General features: G+C 39.6%; 2 protein-coding genes across 7 annotated transcripts in view; one reads left to right on the plus strand and one right to left on the minus strand.

The window, feature by feature from the left end:
* Nucleotides 1-2,118, plus strand: part of LOC128700392 (low-density lipoprotein receptor) — a 45,032-nt gene extending 42,914 nt beyond the window's left edge. The window contains exon 17 of the mRNA XM_053793585.2: nt 1,069-2,118. Within this exon, the coding sequence (XP_053649560.1) occupies nt 1,069-1,098 (30 nt within the window). The 3' untranslated portion in view covers nt 1,099-2,118. The remainder of the gene's footprint in view (nt 1-1,068) is intronic.
* A 1,231-nt stretch (nt 2,119-3,349) lies between these two features.
* Nucleotides 3,350-24,998, minus strand: part of LOC128700393 (E3 ubiquitin-protein ligase rnf168) — a 46,606-nt gene continuing 24,957 nt past the window's right edge. For 4 of the 6 annotated variants that reach the window (XM_053793591.2, XM_053793589.2, XM_053793587.2 and 1 more), the window contains 4 exons: nt 21,779-21,964; nt 18,024-18,589; nt 11,944-12,063; nt 3,350-6,843 (listed from right to left, as the gene is read on the minus strand). In XM_053793591.2, coding sequence (XP_053649566.2) covers nt 6,679-6,843; nt 11,944-12,063; nt 18,024-18,589; nt 21,779-21,964 — 1,037 coding nt within the window. In that variant the 3' untranslated portion in view covers nt 3,350-6,678. The remainder of the gene's footprint in view (nt 6,844-11,943; nt 12,064-18,023; nt 18,590-21,778; nt 21,965-24,998) is intronic. The other 2 variants (XM_053793590.2, XM_053793592.2) reach the window with 2 other exon arrangements.

The following is a 24,998-nucleotide window of genomic DNA, read 5'->3' on the forward strand; positions in this document are numbered from 1 at the left end:
CTGGCCAGTGCATGAAATTACCGCCTCCCTTTCTTCCTCAACATTTAAAAGTTCCTCAAAATATTCTCTCCATCTACCTAATACCTCCCTCTCCCCATCTACTAACTCCCCTACTCTGTTTTTAACTGACAAATCCATACTTTCCTTAGGCTTTCTTAACTTGTTTAACTCACTCCAAAATTTTTTCTTATTTTCATTAAAATTTCTTGACAGTGCCTCTCCCACTCTTTCATCTGCTCTCCTTTTGCACTCTCACCACTCTCTTCACCTTTCTTTTACTCTCCATATATACTGATATATATATAGTACTGTATTATCTTTTCATGTATGCTTTTTGTGTGGCTGGAGGAGAGTTGATACTCGTGTAGGGCTCTTATCCAAGAAACTAGCAATATCCTCTTCTTCCTCAGATCAGATTTGCTTGCCTTCCATTCCCCAAGTGATATGACCCTATGACTTACGAAATCGTAATGACACGATTGCAAACAAACCATACCACGGGCCGGGTTAGAACCCACAGTCATAAAACTCCAGACCGACGCATTAGTCACTGGGCCAGCTAGCCACAACAAGATTCATCCAACTAGGTATATTTATACACCATAGGAAGGTTGGCATAGGCACCAATGACCACAAATGCAAGTTTTTACAGACAAATCTCCAGCTAGTGTGGTACATGACTCACGAAATCGTAATGACACAATTGCAAACAAATGATTTCGTGAGTCATATTGACGGCTTTGAAGGGACCTGAGCTACAGTTCATCATGGCCATGCTAGCTGGAGATTTGTCTGTAAAAACTTGCATTTGTGGTCACAGTGGTGCCTATGCTAACCTTCCTATGGTGTATAAATATACCTAGTTGGATGAATCTTATTGTGGCTAGCTGGCCCAGTGGCTAACGTGTCGGTCTGGAGTTTCACGACTCTCTGATTGCGGGTTCAAACCTCCCCCGTGATGTGGTTTGATATGGCCCTATGGGTTTAGCACACACTCAGAAATAATAAATTTCATGTATAGTTTCAACATTTGAAAACACTCATTGACTTGCATATAATTTTTTTCAGGATGATGTACCTCTAGCACCAAAAAAGTGATAAGAATGGTACAGTTCATTGGATTACTCAAAACATCAGGTTACTCAATGAAGCAGTGATTGATAGCAGCTCATTATGTCATAGCTCCATGTGCTTATTCATGGAATGAGGCCTGTGTACCTGTATTCTGCTATGTTCAGTATTTTATAGCCAGTCCTTAAGGGAAAGAAGTTTAAGGTGTATATAGATGAGGAAACATTCTTGTATGACAACAAAAACACATTTTTTAGATGTCTTTTTTTTATTAGGCTGAAGTCGATAATTTAACTCTAGAATTCTGATATTCCAGTTTGAAAAACATTGTAATCATTGGTTATCAACATTGTAATTTTTGCCTGTAGACTGCCTAAGTCATGTGCAAATTACTTTGGGATGCCAGTGATTTTTTGGATAGCACAGTACAGTATCAGATTCATAAAATATTTATTCGTGTTTGTACATGAAAGATATCGTATGCTCTTTGCTGGAAATTCTTGTAACACACTTTGTTAGTGGTGTTACAGTTTTGCATCCAGACAGAAATGAAAATTTTTTCTGCATAATGTGCAATAGACCATTGTGCATTTTTTTTTTACGATAAAATATTTAAAGGAATGAGTAACATGATTCTCAGTGCACAAATAATTTTTTAAATACAGTATATTTATTTAATATTTACATATATATTTACTATTATGTACAGTATATGGGAAACATGTTATGTTCAATATAAGAAAGAATTTAAAGTTAATAATAATTTAGGGTGTAAGTTTTGGAAAAAAAAAAAAAAAAGGCCTGTAGCTGAGCAGTGGACGTTTACATCAAGGAAAGGAAGTTAGATTTCCATTCAGCTTTAAACTCGAGTAAGTTTTCATTTGGTGTGACAAGATTTTCTTTTTTTATTAGGTTTGTAAAAATTACCAAAGATTCATTAAATTTTTTAACACAAAAGTAATTACTCCACAAGTGAATAGATTAAGAATAAATTAAATATTTACATACCAGTAATTTACCTTCTCTGCTGTGATGCCACTAAAGAGTGGTTTATCCAAAAACTTCCATATTTGCATATGTTGTTGCTGTACTTATTCCCTTATAAATGAATGGTTTTTTTTATTTTTTTTTTTTTTATTATCACACCGGCCGATTCCCACCAAGGCAGGGTGGCCCGAAAAAGAAAAACTTTCACCATCATTCACTCCATCACTGTCTTGCCAGAAGGGTGCTTTACACTACAGTTTTTAAACTGCAACATTAACACCCCTCCTTCAGAGTGCAGGCACTGTACTTCCCATCTCCAGGACTCAAGTCCGGCCTGCCGGTTTCCCTGAATCCCTTCATAAATGTTACTTTGCTCACACTCCAACAGCACGTCAAGTATTAAAAACCATTTGTCTCCATTCACTCCTATCAAACACGCTCACGCATGCCTGCTGGAAGTCCAAGCCCCTCGCACACAAAACCTCCTTTACCCCCTCCCTCCAACCCTTCCTAGGCCGACCCCTACCCCGCCTTCCTTCCACTACAGACTGATACACTCTTGAAGTCATTCTGTTTCGCTCCATTCTCTCTACATGTCCGAACCACCTCAACAACCCTTCCTCAGCCCTCTGGACAACAGTTTTGGTAATCCCGCACCTCCTCCTAACTTCCAAACTACGAATTCTCTGCATTATATTCACACCACACATTGCCCTCAGACATGACATCTCCACTGCCTCCAGCCTTCTCCTCGCTGCAACATTCATCACCCACGCTTCACACCCATATAAGAGCGTTGGTAAAACTATACTCTCATACATTCCCCTCTTTGCCTCCAAGGACAAAGTTCTTTGTTTCCACAGACTCCTAAGTGCACCACTCACTCTTTTTCCCTCATCAATTCTATGATTCACCTCATCTTTCATAGACCCATCCGCTGACACGTCCACTCCCAAATATCTGAATACGTTCACCTCCTCCATACTCTCTCCCTCCAATCTGATATTCAATCTTTCATCACCTAATCTTTTTGTTATCCTCATAACCTTATTCTTTCCTGTATTCACCTTTAATTTTCTTCTTTTGCACACCCTACCAAATTCATCCACCAATCTCTGCAACTTCTCTTCAGAATCTCCCAAGAGCACAGTGTCATCAGCAAAGAGCAGCTGTGACAACTCCCACTGCTGCTCTTTGCTGATGACACTGTGCTCTTGGGAGATTCTGAAGAGAAGTTGCAGAGAATGGTAACTTCTTAAATTGAAGAAACCATTTCATTTGGTACTGTATATGGTATACCAATGTGTGTGTGTAGGGGGGGGGGGGGAAATAGGAAGGCTTTTGGCATAGTAATATAATTCTAGCTGAGTATTTGACCACTGCAGAATGCAACCTGCAACAACTGGTTAATGCCGAGGACAGTATTTACTGCTGGCGGATGTGGACAGTAGGGTTAAGACTTACCAATGTGTCTCACCCAACCCAGGATTCAAACCCTGGATATTTTGGTTGTGAAACAACTGCTGACCACTGTGCTACAGGACACTTGATGAGGTAGAACAGTGATAGGCTAAATGGTTCTATACTAGTTTCTGTCTGTGATATAATTATACAGTGTAAATAGTGTAAATACTGATTAGTTATGTTAAGAGTTGCAAGTCTGGTTTGCTGAGAGTTCTTATTTGTCCTTGACTTGGAGCTCAGGTCAGGCTTTTAGGAATTAGAATGATCACTACCATGAAATTTGTATCTCATCTTATTTGTTACTCCCTAAGGTTGATGTCAGTAAAGCTTCAACAACATTCACTGGAAGTCTAATGTACAACAGTTTGTATAGTGTAGCATTAATATTAAAAGTTTTTAAAATTATTTTCACTACTTGATTTAGATTCAAAGACTTGTCAAACCTTTTAATATTTTAACAAATCTTTGCTGTATGACCCTTGTCGATTTAGCGCTTTATTTGGTTATGATAATTAAACCAATCTTAAGAAATTATAGACATCAAAACTATAGTATTTTGCCATACAAAATTTGCATATAAATGTGCAGTTATAATGAAGGAACAGTTTTATTAAACTAAATGCATAGCTTCTAATTTTTAAGTACATTTGTTTTAAAGCCTCACTCTTTTAAATTAAGCAGTTATGATTACATTCAATCAGTTTAATATAGATACCACTTATGCTGAAACATTGTGGGCAAACTTCTAAGTTGCTATTATATAACTACCTAAGAAACCTATGAATTATCATTGTTGTTCCATGTTGTGTGTGCATTTGATAGCACATTTTGTATTGTTGGAAATTTTGTATTTATTTAAATGGCTATATTTTTATATTTGTGTGTGTGTGTGTGTGATTATCAGGAATGAATGCTTAAATTGTCCTGAAAGATAATTACTATTTAGATATTCCTAGCATTACATTGCTCAGGAATTGTACTGTGGTTCTTGAGAAGTGTTTGTTGCTTGATAAGATGAGATCTCTGCCCCAGACAGTTAGTCATGCTCAAGCACCAGTGTTTTAACTGAAGCAAGTAGCCAAATATTGTATATTTACACACTGTTATTTCAATGGCAAGACTTCTTTCTTTACTTTAGTAATAGAAAGATACATTTATAATATACATCACTAAATAAAAAACTTTTAATATACCTTTGTTTGTGGTTCATACTTAAGATCCTTAATATACAATTCAATTAGTGCTGTTGGCAGTTACTCCTAAATAAATTTCCCAATATATTTTATGAGAAAGAATTGCATCCCTCTCTGTGATTCTCCCTTCGATTATACTCCTGAATTCACTAGGGATATTTATTTAACTAGATATTCATTGCTACAAATACTGCATTATTGTCAATATCACATGAGAAATATTGCATTCACTTCAGTGGTACACTGTTCTTAAGAAATACAGATAGATTTAGTGGTGTATGTAAACAACATACTTATTCTATTGTTTCTGATACTGAATCAGGTTTGATCCAAGGAAGGGGTAGTCAGGTCCAATTCCTTGGATCAAGAGCCCCTCCCCAGCATCAAGGAACCTCTCTTCAGAGAAAAAATATATGTATACTGTAACTTACTGAGAGCAGTGGGCATATTCAATACTGATAAACAGAGTCAGGCTCAAGTATCAGGAAATAACATTTGCTGCATGAATTGGCCATAAATCATTGAATAGTTTCATTAACTTATATATGATGCTCATTAATTTATACCCTATTAATCAATTCTTTGTGAAGTCTCATTTACTAGTGCAAGTAATTCAATAGGTTTTTTTTTTTTGACTGCCCAGGAGATAATGACTGTCTCCATGCAGATTTTTTCCACTCAATCCAAGTTGCACACTTATCTGTAGATGACATTTTTCAATTTATACTACAATTTTTCCTTCCAAAGTTGGGTCTGAGAACTATGACATTAACTGTGTCCCTTTAACCACTTCAGTGAAGACATGGAGGTGTACTTTGGGTTATGTTGCTGTAAGATGCATTGGCAGATAATGTGCCTGATAAGAGGGTACCAGGTTATTCTTCTATAATATCCTGATATGTTTTGGAATCCATCCATCTCTCCACTTTGAATAAAGATGCCAGTATTGGAAGGCATAAAGTAGCAGTAGAATAAAATTGATCACTTACAAGTTACAATACAGAGCTGACCCTGCCTAGTTAACTAGGCCCAAGTTTTGTGGGCAGATGAAAGAGAATTTGAACTATCTGGACACAGAGCAGAGCTACATATGACATAAAAAAAATGAGCCATATAATAAAAAAAAAAGGCACAATACCGTAACCGGAATAATACACAAATAACCTGCACATAGAAGAGAGGAGCTTACAACAACATTTTGGTCCTTGTATGAATCATAGTCCTGGCTTTGTCTCTGTAGATGCCTTCCTTTCCCATTACATTGTAAAAGGCTCCAAACTTCAGAACACCCATGACTTAACCTGATTCTGTTTTCCTCTTCTCCCTCTTCCCCTTTCCTCTTTCCTAATTCTCCTTTCAGTTTTCTTTCTTCTGCCTTAGGTATTTGTTCTTTATTATTTTTCTTCCCCTCTGTGGGCACCTAGCTCCCTTGCAGTGCTCCTCTTTCTTAGTATTTGACTGACTCCACTACTACTATTACGTCCACTACTACCTCTCTTCCTCCTTTCCTACTACTTATCTTGTCCCGTCCCTGTCTGCTGGCCTATATATACTCCCTCCTCTCCTTTTCATTAGTGTGACTTTGTAAATGGTCCAAGTTGGACTGAGACATGTCGTAAGCTCCTCTCTTCTATGCGCGAGCCACATAATAATCTCTCTGGGGTGCTTTAAATATAAGTCACATTTCATGTAGGTGTACTGTGTGTGTATTTTACTTTTTATTGTTTTTAATGCCTGGCTCTACTGTTAAATTAGTCTATATTAGTGTAAACTGACATTTATATGCATTTAAAGTGGAAAAAAGGGCATTCCACTTTACGGCAGTAGCCTGGAGCTTAACCCACCATATAAATGGGGCCCTACATTTATATAAATGTATATAAATACATAAATAATTTTACATTTCAATAATTCTGCACCTGAAATAAAAGCTTAGTGTACTTGTACATGCACACTCAATAATTCATTTTGTTCTACAGTGTTTGGCCATACTTTCCTTTAATGTAGGTTGTCGGTTTTTCTTTTGTGATGACTTTCCCACCAAGACAGATGATGCTTTGTGGGACTTATGAGAATTTTTACGATTTCGCAATTTGTATTCGTCTTCGGAACCTCTGCTTCTGTTTATCTGTAAATTGTAGAGATCATTAACAGGATGAAGTTTTTTGAATTAATACCTGGGTAATACAGGTACTTTTTATTAATAATCGTGAAAATATCTTCAAATGTTCAAAGTTCAATTTTTTTTTTCTTTTTCAACAAGTCGGCCGTCTCCCACCGAAGCAGGGTGACCCAAAAAAGAAGAAAATCCCCAAAAAGAAAATACTTTCATCATCATTCAACACTTTCACCACACTCACACATTATCACTGTTTAGAATACAACAGTTTAGAAGCATACACATATAAAGATACACAACATATCCCTCCAAACTGCCAATATCCCAAACCCCTCCTTTAAAGTGCAGGCATTGTACTTCCCATTTCCAGGACTCAAGTCCGACTATATGAAAATAACCGGTTTCCCTGAATCCCTTCACTAAATATGATATAAGATAAACCCTACATTTTCAGAGTAAACCCTCAATTTAGTGGACTTCTACTTAATGGACTTGAGAAATACAAGATACAATCCCCTGGGCCAACTGATTTGCAAACATCATATGAAGTCCATGTTATAGAATTAGCCACCTCGGGCACTATTGCTGGCTACCTGCTCTCTGTCAGTTTGTTAAATTGACGCTTGTTGCATCTTTATTTGTCAATTTCAAGAACTCGTGTGTTTTTTAATGAAGAACCTCGTGTCAATAAACTTTAAAATTTGCAGGTTTTTGTGTTGAAGAAAAATTTAAAATCAATTAAAATTTATTTAATTTAATTACAAATTACAGATTCATTTAAGTTATTAACCCTCCGACTGTCGCAACCCCAAATCCTGATGTGTCTCCTGGCATCTCAAAATATTTGAAAAAAAAAAAAAAATTATTTTTTCTTATGAAATGATAATCTTTTCCCGATGATAATGACACCAAAAGTACGAAATTTGATCGAAAATTTACGGAATTACGCTCTCGCGAAGTTAGTGACCTCGGCGACATTTATGCATCGGCAATTTTGCCCACTTTGAGCCCTATTTTTGGGCAATTCTAGTGTTCCAGTCCACCAAACTCATAACTATTTCTTTAGAACTCCATTTGTTCTATCAACTGAGTACAAGAAACCGCCCATTTACTGATTTCAACTACCCAATAGAGTGGTCAGAAACTGGCAATTTGGCCAATTTCTTGCAAATTAAAAAATATGTCAATTTCAAAATAGGCCCCAGAATGAAGAATGCAGACATTCCTGGCACTAAAATAACATTTTCTAAGTTCGTCAGTCATGTCTCCAGGCCCCTGTTATAATACTCTTGCTTTCTATTTTGAATTTTTATTCACACAAAACAGAAGATTTACTGTTATGCAGACTACTGCAATACGTATTGTAATACAGTAATTGTATAAATAATGTCAACCCATTTGTGACTGCATATCAGAATAGCTAGTTGGACATTTACTGGACAATGACGTCATTTGTTTACTCTTAAACATCAGCAAAAATTTAATATTTCTGCCACTTTGAGCTCCATTTCAAGATCCTTTTCATAGTAAAACCAATCAAAATCACTTCTATTTCTATAATATGTTATCCATTCTATCAAATGAGACCAAGAAAACAAGAATACAACCATAAATACTATATGAAAATACAGTACACCTCAAAGTCGGTGTTTTAATCCAAAAACATGGTCGTAGTTTTTTTTTTCTCATTATGCACTGCGTGCAGCAGGATTTTTTTATACTGCACACAATGATTACACAGACTTATTTTCTCACATGTGGGCCTACCAGCTTTCTCCTGCTTGAAGCCACTAAAATTTTTAAGTATATATATGTCAAACACACTGGCTCATAAGATGTATATATACAGTGGTCCCTCAATAATCGTCTGGCTTGATAGTCGTCCTTTTCAGAAATCGTCGCGTTATTCTCGTCCAAACATTGGCTCACAAATGGTCGGTTTACTCGCTAATCGTCCTTCGTCCAGGATGCATACTCACACTCTGAGCCGCCTCAGACTCCCTTCCCAGCCAGTGTGCCATTGTTTACCAGTGAGCGACGGTCCCCTCACTTGTTCATACGAAATATTTCATAATATTCCATTCATTTTAGTGCTTGCAAGTGCTAAATAAGCTACCATGGCTCCAAAGAAAGCTCCTAGTGCCAAGCCTTTGGTAAAGAAAGTGAGAAATACGATTGAATTTAAGAAAAACATCATTGAACAATATGAAAGTAGCGTACGTGTGGCCAAACTGGCCAGCTGAGGAGCTGCAAGAGCTTCAGCAGGAACAGGAACAGATTGCAGCTCAGAATCTTGCTGCAGAGGAGGAGGAAGAAAGATGGAAGAAGGTGCCTTCTTCAGAAATTAAGGAGATTTTTGAAATGTGGGGTAGGATGGAAAGATTTATGTAGAAACATCACCCTGAGAAGGATGTTGCAAGCATATCGGCAACTTGTACAGAGACAGTCTTGGCCCATTTTAGGGAAGTTTTAAGGAGACGCCAGAAACAAGAGCTCTCTGGACACTTTTTGTGAGACAGGAGTCCAGTGACTCTCAAGCTGGTCCTAGTGGCATTAAGAAACAGAGAAGAGAAGTAACCCCAGAAAAGCACTTGGTACCTGAGGTGTTGATGAAAGGGGATTCCCCTTCCAAACAGTAATTCAATCTCTCTCCTCCTCCAGTCTTCCATACACTGAGAAGAATCCCCAATAAAGGTAAGTGTTATGCTGTTAATGTTTCATTTATCATGTCCCATTGTATTGTTTATGTACTATATCTATATTTCATTTAAAAAAAAAATTTTGTTTTAATACTTCTGGGTGTCAGGAACGGATTAATTGTATTTACGTTATTTCTTATGGGGAAAATTTATTCGAAAATCGTCTTTTTCAATAATCGTCGCACTTCCAGGAACGGATTAACGACGATAAATGAGGGACCACTGTACGACCAATACAGTCAAAGGTTAAGGAAATATGAACAGTGTAATAAAAGCAGATATACCTATGTCTGTATATCTCAGTCTTGCCATGTTTGTGGTTTCTTTGCTGTGTTAGGTGTATATCAGGTTATGTCATTAAAGAACTCCTGTTTACACAGCATTTCAGTCAAATTTTGGAATAAAACATTAATATAAAAGTGTCTAAGGGCAATGTGTGGTGTAAATATTATGCAGAAAATTCAGAGTGTGGAAATTAGGAGAAGGTGTGGAGTTAATAAAAGCATTAGTCAGAGGGCAGAAGAGGGGTTGTTGAGGTGGTTTGGTCATTTAGAGACAATGGATCAAAGTAGAATGACATGGAAAGCGTATAAATCTATAGGGAAAGGAAGGAGGGGTAGGGGTCGTCCTCGAAAGGGTTGGAAAGAGGGGGTAAAGGAGGTTTTGTGGGCAAGGGGCTTGGACTTCCAGCAAGCGTGCGTGAGCGTGTTAGATAGGAGTGAATGGAGACGAATGATACTTGGGACCTGACGATCTGTTGGAGTGTGAGCAGGGTAATATTTAGTGAAGGGATTCAGGGAAACCAGTTATTTTCATATAGTCGGACTTGAGTCCTGGAAATGGGAAGTACAATGCCTGCACTTTAAAGGAGGGGTTTGGGATATTGGCAGTTTGGAGGGATATGTTGTGTATCTTTATACGTATATGCTTCTAAACTGTTGTATTATGAGCACCTCTGCAAAAACAGTGATAATGTGTGAGTGTGGTGAAAGTGTTGAATGATGATGAAAGTATTTTCTTTTTGGGGATTTTCTTTCTTTTTTGGGTCACCCTGCCTCGGTGGGAGACGGCCGACTTGTTGAAAAAAAAAAAAATAAATAAATAAATAAAAGTGTGCAATGCAAATTATACTACAGTACAGTAACTAAAGTTAAAAGTTTGTTGTAAGGAATTAATCTATGTAATACATAGTTAAGGTTAAAAATTATTATCTAGTTATAATAGGTTGGTAATAAGCATATGAATGAAGGTCCCTACATTCCTAGTTTGTAAATCTGAAAACTAATTGTGAGGGAACTCTTCCCTCACAGTTAATGACACTATTACAACAAGTTTTTAGATTTACAAACCAGGAATGTAGAAACCTTTATTCGTATGCTTACTGCCAAACTATTATAACTAGATAATAATCTTTAACCATAATTATGTGTACACATAATATCTTTAACCCTTTTAAGGTCGACACCCTCGATTTAAAAATTGTCTACAGGATCGATGTAAAAGAAAAAAAAAAATGGTATGAAATGGTAGACGATCTTTTTCTGAAGGTACAAAAAGTGCAAAACTTGATGGGAAACTGACAAAATTAAAATTTTTCCAAATTTTGCTGTCAGTAATTGTTATTTATGCATCGGCAATTTCACCCAGTTTGATTCCAATTTTAGGCCAATTACATACCTGGAGAGGGTTTTGGGGGGTCAACACCCCCTTGGCTTGGTCTGAGACCAGGCCTCATGGTGGATCAGGGTCTGGTCAACCAGGCTGTTACTGCTGGCTGCACGCAAGCTGATGTATGAACCACAGCCCAGCTGGCCAGGTACTGACTTTAGGTGCCTATCCAGTGCCTTGATGAAGACAGCCAAGGGTCTACTGGTAATCCCCCTTATGTAAGCTGAGAGCCAGTTGAACAGTCTTGGGCCCCTGACACTTATTGTGTTGTCTCTCAGTGTACTCGTGGTGCCCCAGCTTTTCACTGGGGGAATGTTGCATCTCCCTCCGAGTCTTTTGCTTTTATAGGGAGTGATTTTTGTGTGCAAGTTTGGTACTAATCCCTCTAGGATTTTCCAAGTGTACATTATCATGTAGTATCTCTCTCGTCTGCATTCCAGGAGATGCAAATCAAGGGACTTCAACCGTTCCCAGTAATTTAGGTGCCTACCCGTACTTATGTGTGCACTGTTCCAGTTGATCAAATTCTTAGCTATTTCACTAGTATATCTTCCATTCTATGGGTTGAGTACAAGAAACTGCCCATTCAACTATTACACCTACCCAATAAAGTGATCAGAAATTGTAATTTGACCAATTACAAAAATCAAGTAATTTATACAAGAGAAAGGGTTACTAGCCCATTGCTCCTGGCAACTATATTACCACGATGAAATGGAAATAATAAAAAAAAAATACTAACCAATTTTCTTTCCTTGTTAAATTCTCTTTGTAAAGTTTCTGCCAAGAGATGGTCCTCTGCTTCCTGTTTAAGCCTGGCCTCTGCCTCACACTGCTCAGCAACCAGTGCTGCTAATAACTCCTTAAAAATAAACACTTCAAATTGCAACTGGGTTATCATCATCTATAATATAATTTCCAATTAAATGTGTATTGGCACCTTCAAAATAGCATTCAGATATATTGACAGAGAAATGTTTTCAATGCTGTATGTATATGTGCTAGACCAAAACAGAATATGCAGCAGTGAAGTGGTGTCCATAATTAAAGAAACACGCAATAAAACAGGAAAAGTTTAATTTAAAGACATGCTATATAACTGCTCCAGGACTAAGAAATATGACTTTAGAATGAAAATGATAAAATTATATTTGCTGGTTAACAGGAAGAACAGAGCTTGAAAGGATTTTTTTTTTTTCAACAAGTCGGCCATCTCCTACTGAGGCAGGGTGACCCAAAAAGAAAGAAAATCCCCAAATACTTTCATCATCATTCAACACTTTTACCTCACTCTTACATAATCACTGTCTTTGCAGAGATGCCCAGATACAACAATTTAGAAGCATATATAAAGATATAGTATAATATATCACTCCAAACTGCCAATATCACAAACCTCTCCTTTGAAGTGCAGGCATTGTACTTCCCATTTCCAGTACTCAAGGCCAGCTATATAAAAATAACCAGGTTCCTTGAATCCCTTCACAAAATATTACTCTGCTCACACTCCAACAGCTCGTCATGTCCCAAAAACCATTCATCTCCATTCACTCCTATCTAATACGCTCATGCACGCTTGATGGAAATTGATGCCCCTTGCCCACAAAACCTCCTTTACCCCCTCCCTCCAACCTTTTCGAGGATGACCCCACCTTCCTTTCCCTGCAGATTTATACACTCTCTAAGTCATTCTACTTTGATCCATTCTCTCTAAATGACCAAACCACCTCAACAACCCCTCTTTAGCCCTCTGATTAATACTTTTATTAACTCCACACCTTCTCCTAATTTCCACACTGAATTCTCTGCATAATATTTACACCAAACGTTACCCTTAGACAGGACATGTCCACTACCTCCAGCCACCTCCTTGCTGCAGCATTTACAACCCCAGATTCACACCCATATAAGAGTGTTGGTACCACTATACTTTCATACATTCCCTTCTTTGCCTCCATGGGTAACATTTTTTTTTATATTTTATTATCTTTTTTTTATTATCACACCGGCCGATTCCCACCAAGGCAGGGTGGCCCGAAAAAGAAAAACTTTCACCATCATTCACTCCATCACTGTCTTGCCAGAAGGGTGCTTTACACTACAGTTTTTAAACTGCAACATTAACACCCCTCCTTCAAATACCTCAACGCACCACACCTTTTTTCTTTCATCAATTCTATGATTAACCTCATCCTTCATAAACCCATCCGTGAAAGTATATATGCAAATAATGATATTTTAGCAACCTCATCAAGAAAAAATACACACAATTGTAATTTTTTTTTTCAACAAACTGGCCGTATCCCACCAAGGCAGGGTGGCCCAAAAAGAAAAACAAAAGTTTTTCTTTTTAAATTTAGCAATTTATACAAGAGAAGGGGTTACTAGCCCCTTGCTCCAGGCATTTTAGTCGCTTCTTACAACACGCATGGCATAAGGAGGAAGAATTCTGTTCCACTTCCCCATGGAGATAAGAAATAAACAAGAACAAGTGCTAGAAAGAAAATAAAAGAAAACCCAGAGGGGTGTGTGTATATATATAATGCTTGTATACATGTATGTGTAGTGTGATCTAAGTGTAAGAAGTAGTAGCAAGACATACCTGAAATCTTGCATGTTTATGAGACAGAAAAAAGACACCAGCAATCCTACCATCATGTAAAACAATTACAGGTTTCCGTTTTACACTCACTTGGCAGGACGGCAGTACCTCCCTGGGCGGTTGCTGTCTACCAACCTACTACCTATAACAATTGTAAATAAAGGGAAATAAAAAAATTGTAGGTAGTACGTTGGTAGACAGCAACCACCCAGGGAGGTACTGCCGTCCTGCCAAGTGAGTGTAAAATGAAAGCCTGTAATTGTTTTACATGATGGTAGGATTGCTGGTGTCTTTTGTCTGTCTTATAAATATGCAAGGTTACAGGTACATCTTGTTATTTCTACTTACACTTAGGTCACACTAAACATGCATGTACACATTTATTTATACACACTTATCTGAGTTTTCTTTGATTATTAGTTCTTGTTCTTAGTACTTTTCCTTTTATATCCATGGGGAAGTGGAATAAGAATCTTTCCTCCGTAAGCCATGCATGTTGTAAAAGTCAACTAAAATGCCGGGAACAATGGGCTAGTAACCCCTTTTCCTGTAAAGATTACTAAAAAGAATAATAAGAAGAAAATTGTCAAAGTGGGAGGTCTAAATGTGCGTGGATGTTGTGTGAATGATGAGAAAGAGATGATTGTGGATGTTATGAATGAGAAGAAACTGGATGTCCTGGCTTTAAGTGAAACAAAGCTGAAGGAGGTGGGTGACTTTCAGTGGAGAGGAATAAATGGGATTAGGTCAGGGGTTTCTAATAGAGTTAGAGCTAAAGAAGGAGTAGCAATAATGTTGAAGGATAAGCTATGGCAGGAAAAGAGGGAGTATAAATGCATAAATTTAAGGATTATGTGGAGTAAAATAAAGGTTGGATGTGAGAAGTGGGTTATAGTAAGCGTATATGCACCTGGTGGAGAGAGAAGTATAGAGGAGAGAGAGAGAGATTTTGGGAAATGTTGAGTGAATGCGTGGGGAGTTTTGAACCAAGTGTGAGAGTACTTGTGGTTGGGGATTTTAATGCCAAAGTGGGTAAAAATGTTGTGGATGGAGTAGTAGGTAAATTTGGGGTGCCAGGGGTAAATGAAAATGGGGAGCCTTTAATTGAGCTATGTGTAAAAAGAGATTTGGTAATAAGTATTACACATTTTATGAAAAAGAGGATAAATAAATATACAAGGTATCATATAACACGTAATGAAAGTAGTTTGTTAGATTATATATTGGTGGATAAAAGGTTGATGGGTAGGCTCCAGGATGTACACGTTTATAAAGGGGCAACTGATATATCGGATCATTATCTAGTTGTAGCTACAGTTAGAGTAAGGGGTAGATGGGATAAGAGGAAAATGGCAACAACAAGTAAGAGGGAGGTGAAAGTGTATAAACTAAGGGAGGAGGAAGTTCGGGCGAAATACAAGCAACTATTGGCAGATAGGTGGGCTGGTGCAGGTATGAGTAGTGAGGGGGGTTGAAGAGGGTTGGAATGGTTTTAAAAATGGAGTATTAGAATGTGGGGCAGAAGTTTGTGGTTATAGGAGGGTGGGTGCAGGAGGAAAGAGGAGTGATTGGCGGAATGATGAAGTAAAGGGTGTGATAAATGAGAAAAAGGTAGCTTATGAGAGGTATTTACAAAACAGAAGTGTTATAAGAAGAGTAGAGTATATGGAGAGTAAAAGAAAGGTGAAGAGAGTGCAAAAGGAGAGCAGATGATACAGTGGGAGAGGTACTGTCAACAAATTTTAATGAAAATAAGAAAAAATTTTGGAGCGAGTTAAACAAGTTAAGAAAGCCTAGGGAACAAATGGATTTGTCAGTTAAAAACAGAGTAGGGGAGTTAGTAGATGGGGAGATGGAGGTTTTGGGTAGATGGCGAGAATATTTTGAGGAACTTTTAACCCATAAATGGTCCAAGCAGATCTACGTTCACATGTGTAGTGCTACAAAATTAGCACTACACATATTTTCAAATATAAAAAAAAAAAAAAAAGTAGATCAAAGTTTTTTACACATTTTCAAATATAAAAAAACAAAAAGAAGATCTACTTTTTTTATATACTTCCAAATGTTGAAAAAACGTATGTATACGTTTGGACCGTTTACGGGTTAAATATCGACGAAGAAAGGGAGGTGGTAATTTCATGTACTGGCCAGAGAGGTATGCCATCTTTTAGGAGTGAAGAACATGATGAGAGTGCGGGGGAGGTGCGTGAGGCATCACATAGAACGGAAGGGGGTAAAGCAGCTGAAACTGACGGGATCATGACAGAAATGTTAAAAGCAGGGGGGGACACAGTGTTGGAGTGGTTGGTATTTTTGTTTAATAAATGTATGAAAGAGGGGAAGGTACCTAGGGATTGGCAGGGAGCGTGTACAGTCCCTTTATATAAAGGGAAGGGAAACAAAAGAGATTGTAAAAATTATAGAGGAATAAGTTTACTGAGTATACCAGGAAAAGTGTACGGTAGGGCTATTATTGAAAGAATTAGAGGTAAGACAGAATGCAGAATTGTGGATGAGCAAGGAGGTTTTAGAGTGGGTAGGGGATGTGTAGATAAAGTGTTTACATTGAAGCATATATGTGAGCAGTATTTAGATAAAGGTAGGGAAGTTTTTACTGCATTTATATATTTAGAAAAGGCATATGATAGAGTGGATAGGAAAGCAATGTGGCAGATGTTGCAAGTACATGTATATGGAATAGGTGGTAAGTTACTAAATGCTGTAAAGAGTTTTTATGAGGATAGTGAGGCTCAGGTTAGGGTGTGTAGAAGAGAGGGAGACTACTTTCTAGTAAAAGTAGGTCTTAGACAGGGATGTATAATGTCACCATGGTTGTTTAATATATTTATAGATGTTTAATATATCTATAGGTTGTAAGAGAAGTAAATGCTAGGGTGTTCAGGAGAGGGGTGGGATTAAATTATGGGGAATTAAATACAAAATGGGAAGTGACAGTTACTTTTTGCTGATGATACTGTGCTTATGGGAAATTCTAAAGAAAAGTTGCAAAGGTTAGTGGCCGAATTTGGGAGTGTGTGTAAAGGTACAAAGTTGAAAGTGAACATAGAAAAAAGTAAGGTGATGAGAGTATCAAATGATTTAGATAAAGAAAAACTGGATATCAAATTGGGTAGTATGGAAGAAGTGAATGTTTTCAGATATTTGGGAGGTGACGTGTCAGCAGATGGATTTATGAAGGATGAGGTTAATCACAGAATTGAAGGAAAAAAGGTGAGTGGTGCATTGAGGTACATGTGGAGGCAAAAAATGTTATCTATGGAGGCAAAAAAGGGAATGTATGAAAGTACATGTAGTAGTACCAACACTCTTACATGGGTGTGAAGCTTGGGTTGTAAATGCTGCAGCGAGGAGGCGGTTGGAGGCAGTGGAGATGTCCTGTCTAAGGGCAATGTGTGGTGTAAATATTATGCAGAAAATTCGGAGTGTGGAAATTAGGTGTGGAGTTAATAAAAGTATTAGTCAGAGGGCTGAAGAGGGTTTGTTGAGGTGGTTTGATCATTTAGAGACAATGGATCAAAGTAGAATGACATGGAGAGTGTATAAATCTGTAGGGGAAGGAAGGCAGGGTAGGGGTTGTCCTCGAAAAGGTTGGAGGGAGGGGGTAAAGGTGTTGTGGGGGAGGGGTTTGGACTTCCAGCAAGCGTGCATAAGCGTGTTAGATAGGAGCGAATGGAGACAAATGGGATTTGGGACCTGACGAGCTGTTGGAGTGTAAGTAGGGTAATATTTAGTGAAGGGATTCAGGGAAACCGGTTATTTTATATAATTGCACTCGAGTCATGGAAATGGGAAGTACAATGCCTGTGCTCTAAAGGAGGGGTTTGGGATACTGGCAGTTTGGAGGGATATATTGTGTATTTTTTATATGTATATACTTCTAAACTGTTGTATTCTGGGCACCTCTGCAAAAACAGTGATTATGTGTGAGTGAGGTGAAAGTGTTGAATGATGTTGAAAATATTTTCTTTTTGGGGATTTTCTTTCTTTTTGGGTCACCCTGCCTCGGTGGGAGATGGCCGACTTATTGAAGAAAAAAAAAATGCCAAAAAAAAAAAAATGCTAGAAAATATTTCTTCACAAGTGCTAAGCTGCTAGAAAAGGCATGGAAAATGTTAAAACAAATCATGACACTAAACACTGAAGACAGGACACTAGTAAAGTTCTACTAAAGAAAATACAAACAGGTAATCACTTACTGGATTGCCTTCCTGGCTAGTAAGCATCGGTGTTATGTCAGTTAGTGTCTTCCACTCAAGGGATTGATTACAGGCTGGTATGTCATATGCTTCACTAACTCTCTCAATCTGATTATCATCACTTTCATCAGAGTGACAAATATCTGTATTGCCTTTTAAGATTTTGTGATGCCCATTTACTTGACTACCATTATAACTTCCAACTAAGTTCGAATCATCTCCCATGATTACAGGATGAGATTTTGTATGATCAAGTTCTTCTGAATCAGTTTCATCACTATCTTCATCCTTTTCAGAAACATGATTATAATTCACTCCAATTACTCCATTATAATTATCTATATCAGGGCTGCTGTGAATACTTTCGTAATTCATGGTAGCAATGGCTCCATTAAAACTATCTATATCAGGGCTGTTGTATGTTTTATTAGCTATGAGTTTTCCCTTTTCCTTCTCACAAACACAAATGCTATTTTTTTTCTTCTTTTGCATATTTTCCTTGCCGAACATACTAATTGTTTTACGACGCTTACGTAGTGGTGAAGCCAAAGTCGTATCTTCTGGCTCTGAAAATCAAACACAAAATAACTTGCATATTATTATTATTATTATAAATTTAAGCACTAAACCTGAAGGGACATACAGCTCAAAATAACTTAAAAGTTGTAAACTGGCAGCTCTGTCATCACTCTGTAAATAGTAACAGTATTATGAATGAAAAATAATAAATTAATAAATAGCATATACGTACGTACGTACGTACGTGTGTGTGTGTGTACATACTCGCTTAGTTGAGGTTGCAGGGGTCGAGTCCAAGCTCCTGGCCTCGCCTCTTCACTTGTCGCTACTAGGTCACTCTCCCTGAACCGTGAGCTTTATAATACCTCTGCTTAAAGCTATGTATGGATCCTGCCTCCACTACATCGCTTCCCAAACTATTCCACCTCCTGACTACTCTGTGGCTGAAGAAATACTTCCTAACATCCCTGTGATTCATCTGTGTCTTCAACTTCCAACTGTCCCCCCTTGTTGCTGTGTCCCATCTCTGGAACATCATGTCTTTGTCCACCTTGTCAATTCCTCTCAGTATTTTCTATGTCATTATCATGTCCCCCCTATCTCTCCTGTCCTCCAGTGTCGTCAGGTTGATTTCCCTTAACCTCTCCTCGTAGGACATACCTCTTAGCTCTGGGACTAGTCTTGTTGCAAACCTTTGCACTTTCTCTGGTTTCTTTACGTGCTTGGCTAGGTGTGGGTTCCAGACTGGTGCCGCATACTCCAATATGGGCCTAACGTACACGGTGTACAGGGCCCTGAATGATTCCTTATAAAGATGTCGGAATGCTGTTCTGAGGTTTGCTAGGCACCCATATGTTGCAGCAGTTATTTGGTTGATGTGCGCTTCAGATGTGCCTTGTGTTGTACTCGCCCCAAGATCCTTTTTCCTTGAGTGAGGTTTGTAGTCTCTGGCCCCCTAGACTGCACTCCGTCTGCGGTCTTCTTTGCTCTTCCCCAATCTTCATGACTTTGCACTTGGTGGGGTTGAACTCCAGGAGCCAATTGCTGGACCAGGTCTGCAGCCTGTCCAGATCCCTTTGTAATTCTGTCGTAAAATTCCAGTGGATTTCCCCTCCCTGAAACCATGCTGGTTATCGTGTATAAGTGCATTCCTTTCAAGGTGCTCTACCAGTTTTTTCCTGATAAACTTCTCCATGACTTTACATAATATACCTGTCAGTGACACTGGTCTGTAGTTTAATGCTTCCTGTCTGTCTCCTTTCTTATAGACTGGGATTACATTTACTATCTTTCACACCTCCGGTAGTTGCCCTTTTTCGATATGTGTGTTGAAGATTGTTGTTAGTGGCATGCACAGCAGCTCTGCTCCCTCTCTCAGGACCCATGAAGAGGTGTTGTAGTACTGTAGCCCAGTCTGTCTCCGCTGAAAACACTTCCTTAAATCCCGTGTTAAGCTCTTCACATACCTCTTTGTTGTTTCTTGTGATCTCCCCTCCTTCCTTCCCCAGCCTTATTACCTGGTCCTTGACTGTTCTTTTCCTCCTGATGTGACTGTACAACAGCTTTGGGTCAGATTTGGCTTTCAATGCTACGTCATTCTCGTACTGCCACTGGGCCTCCCTCCTTATCCATGAATATTCATTTCTGGCTCTTCAGCTAATCTCCTAATTTTCCTGGGTCCTTTGTCTTCTATACTTCTTCCATTCTCTAGTACACTTAGGTTTGGCCTCTACACCCTTGGGTAAGCCAAGGGCTCACTGATTCTGTTGCCCTTAGGGATGAACCACTCTTCTGCTTCTTTGCATTTTCTGGTCATGTATGCCATCATTTCATTCACTGTTATTCCCACCAGTTCTCTTTCCCATTGTTCCTCATGCATGAAATTACTCATACCTGTGTAGTCCCCTCTTTTAAAGTTTGTTTCCTCATATCCTAATCGTGCTACTTCCCTTTCTACTTTTAGCACTACAATGTATTCGAAGCTCAGGACCATGTGATCACCAGCTCTGATGGGCCCCTCATATGTGATGTCCCCAATGTCTAAACTACTAAAGGTGAATATGAGGTCCAGCCTTGCTAGTTCAATTTTTCCTCCCTCTCTGGTAGTGTCCCTAACATGCTGATGAATAAGGTTCTCCAGTACCACCTCCATCATCTTGGCCCTCCATGTTTTTGGTTACCTGTGTGGCTTCAGGTTTTCCTGTGACTGAAATCACAACTAGTAACCTTGCCCTGCCAATGTTGGCCCTTCTGGCAACCTCAACTAGTGCACCATTTTTTTACTGTTCTCATCATACTCTTGTCTTGGCCTCCTGCTATTTTCGGGTGAGTTGTACATCGCTGCAATCACCACCTTGAGACCACCATGCTGAAGTGTTCCTACTATGTAGTCCCTTGTTCCCCTTCTGTCCACTCCTTCCAACTCCTTAAAACTTCACTGGTTTTTGATGAGCAGTGCAACTCCTCCACCTCCTCTATTTCCTCTATCTTTCCTTGTGATCTGATATCCAATTGGAAAGACTGAGTCTGTTAACATTTTTGCAAGCTTGGCTTCTATGAGTCCTATTATGTCTGGGGATGTCTCCATGATTCTTTCATGCCACTCCTCTTATTTATTAGCTATTTCATCTGTACTGGTGTGTGCACATGTATGTACTCACCTAGTTGAGGTTGTAGGGGTCGAGTCCTAGCTCCTGGCCGCGCCTCTTCACTGGTCGCTACTAGGTCACTCTCCCTGAACTGTGAGCTTTATCATACCTCTGCTTAAAGCTATGTATGGATCCTGCCTCCACTACATCGCTTCCCAAACTATTCCACTTCCTGACTACTCTGTGGCTGAAGAAATACTTCCTAACATCCCTGTGATTCATCTGTGTCTTCAACTTCCAACTGTGTCCCCTTGTTGCTGTGTCCCATCTCTGGAACATCCTTTGTCCACCTTGTGTGTGTGTGTGTGTGTGTGTGTGTGTGTGTGTGTGTGTGTGTGTGTGTGTGTGTGTGTGTGTGTGTGTGTGTGTGTGTGTGTGTGTGTGTGTGTGCGTTCATGTGTGTGTGCGTGCATGTGTGTGTGCGTGCATGTGTGTGTGCATGTGTGTGTGTGTGCATGTGTGTGTGTGTGTGTGTGCATGTGTGTGTGTGTGTGTGCATGCGTGTGCATGCGTGTGCATGCCTGTGTGTGTGTGTGCGCACACGCGCATGTACATGTGTGCGCACACACGTGCAAGCACATTACTTACCGGACTCTGAGCTCTGAGAAGTAATCTCCCTCAACTGTCTTCCAAGTCCGTAGTCCAATCTATCCGATCTATTATTGAGGATTTTACTTAAGATGTGTAATCTTGAGGAACTGGTGGAGGAAGTGCCTAATATTGATGTGGATGTAGTAGGTGTGTTAATATCTTGGCTTGCAGCTTCCATCTTGTCTGGAAGAACCAAAGCATTTTATTGTAGTGAGCCACTTTGGATGGAGGTACAGTACTGTACTGTCCCTCCACTCCAGCATACCTACTAAATACAGTGGACCCCCAGTTATTGGCTGTTCCTGTTATCGGCCAACTTAGTTATAGGCTGGGTTTTTGGCTTCCGGTTATCGGCTGTTATTTCGCTTATCGACCATATGGGACGCATCCACCCACCTGCCGGCAGCCGCTTGTGTCAGTCTGGCTGTGTCTCTGGGCAAGCGAGGAAGTTTCTGCTCATTCATCCAAACATTTTGCTATAACCCATTATTTTTGGTGGTTATTTATTAAGTGCAACTGCAAAATAAGTCACCATGGCCCCAAAGTTCCTTTGGTAAAGAAAGTGAGAAACATGATAGAATTCAAGGCAGGCAGGCAGGCAGGCATAGAGGCAAGGAGTGTAGCAGGCATACAGGGAGAGTAGCAGGCATGCAGGGAGTGTAGCAGGCATGCAGGGAGTGTAGCAGGCATGCAGGGAGTGTAGCAGGCATGCAGGGAGTGTAGCAGGCATGCAGGGAGTGTAGCAGGCATGCAGGGAGTGTAGCAGGCATGCAGGGAGTGTAGCAGGCATGCAGGGAGTGTAGCAGGCATGCAGGGAGTGTAGCAGGCATGTTGGGAGTGTAGCAGGCATGCTGGGAGTGTAGCTGGCATGCACGGAGTGTAGCAGGCATGCACGGAGTGTAGCAGGCATGCAGGGAGTGTAGCAGGCATGCTGGGAGTGTAGCAGGCATGCTGGGAGTGTAGCAGGCATGCTGGGAGTGTAGCAGGCATGCAGGGAGTGTAGCAGGCATGCAGGGAGTGTAGCAGGCATGCAGGGAGTGTAGCAGGCATGCAGGGAGTGTAGCAGGTATGCAGGGAGTGTAGCAGGCATGCAGGGAGTGTAGCAGGCATGCAGGGAGTGTAGCAGGCATGCAGGGAGTGTAGCAGGCATGCAGGGAGTGTAGCAGGCATGCAGGGAGTGTAGCAGGCATGCAGGGAGTGTAGCAGGCATGCTGGGAGTGTAGCAGGCATGCTGGGAGTGTAGCAGGCATGCTGGGAGTGTAGCAGGCATGCAGGGAGTGTAGCAGGCATGCAGGGAGTGTAGCAGGCATGCAGGGAGTATAGCAGGCATGCAGGGAGTATAGCAGGCATGCAGGGAGTGTAGCAGGCATGCAGGGAGTGTAGCAGGCATGCAGGGAGTGTAGCAGGCATGCTGGGAGTGTAGCAGGCATGCTGGGAGTGTAGCAGGCATGCTGGGAGTGTAGCAGGCATGCAGGGAGTGTAGCAGGCATGCAGGGAGTATAGCAGGCATGCAGGGAGTATAGCAGGCATGCAGGGAGTGTAGCAGGCATGCAGGGAGTATAGCAGGCATGCAGGGAGTGTAGCAGGCATGCAGGGAGTGTAATTGGTGGAGTGACTCTCAAGCTGGTCCTAGTGGCATTAAAAGATAAAGAAAGTAAGTAACCCAGAGAGGGCTTTGCTACCTGAAGTCCTTATGGAGTGGGATTCCCCTTCCAAACAATAACTCCTCCCTATCTTCCAGAAGCCAGCATTAGTCTTCAATAAAGGTATGTAATACTGATTTAATTGTTAATTTTTTTTTTGTGTATACATACCATGGGTCCACTGTATTGTGTATATGAATGGTATACAACAGTGACAAGATGACCTCCATGGGTAAGATCTTTGTCTCCACAGATACCTCAATGTACCACTCATATATTTTTCTTCATCAATTCTATGGTTTACCTCATCTTTCATGTATCCATCCACCCAAATATAGAGCGATAAACAGCAGAGAGAGAATGGTACAGAAATCATTCACAAACTGTGTGTGTGGTTGTTTCCACCAAGCTAGGCCACCTTACCCTAATTGTAGAGCCTTGGTGCAGAGAGAAAAAAAAGTTTTGCATGAGAACCAGCCCTGTTTAAATTTTTTCCTTAGATTTATAGTGCAAATGTTAAAGCAAAACCATGAATGAAACATTTTTAAAAGAAATCTGAAATGTGATACATTAAAAATACAGTATTAAGATACACAATAAGAGAGATTTTACAGTAATCAAAATGTGTGATGCTAAATATGCAAATGAAAGAATACGACTCATTTGCAAAATTACTTGAAAAATATTAGCGGCAAATAATCCACCTGCGGGGATTTAGGGAAATTAGTCAACCAGAGTTTTCGAAGTTAGTTATTAACTTGGCAGTGAGGTGGGGATATTGCAGTTCAGGTGGACCAAGATATTTGTATTCTTCTAGATATGCAGCTAAGCAGAGGCGTCGCTAGAGTTGGTATCACCCGGGGTGGAATCTTTGGTGTTACCCAGGGTGGAATATTTGTTGTCACCTGGGGCAGCATCTTTGGTGTCACCCCCATGAAATTTAAGGGCGGGGGGATGGGGGGGGGTAAACTCCAGTTATGTCATTACTGCATGACCAGTGACAGGTGTTTAGCAATGAGAATGTTTAAGGGCCATAAGCTGAACAGGAGAATACTTCTCAGCTTTATTAATAATAAAATAAATAAGCATAGTAATGGTTTAGAAAGACACGTAAGCAAACACTATAACATATTTATTAGAAAACGTTTCAGTCCTGGGACCTTGATCACTTCTAACATACAGAGGTAGAAAGACATTATATATATAGGCGGAGAGTGAGATGTGACGCACGTGACCTGAGGAATGTCATAAGAAATGGAGGAACACTGTTTTCTAATAAATATGTTATAGTGTTTGCTTACATGTCTTTCTAAACCAACTTGTCGGTATTTATTACCAAGGTTTATACCAAGCATAGTAATATTGAGGAAACAAACTCAAATACCACTTTGAGTACAGCCAACAGATCCTACATTTATTTATCTTTAACAATGCCCCAAAAAAAAAAAAAAAAAAAAAAAAACTTGAAAAATAAAGAAAAACATTGCAATATCAGAGAAATACTAGTTCCAATTTGACTGAGTACAGGTAACATCTCAGTGTATCTGATCTTACATTTCCTTGCCTTCAGTTAT

Source organism: Cherax quadricarinatus, chromosome 71, assembly GCF_038502225.1.
Source record: "Cherax quadricarinatus isolate ZL_2023a chromosome 71, ASM3850222v1, whole genome shotgun sequence".
Classification (NCBI taxonomy): Eukaryota; Metazoa; Arthropoda; class Malacostraca; order Decapoda; family Parastacidae; genus Cherax; species Cherax quadricarinatus.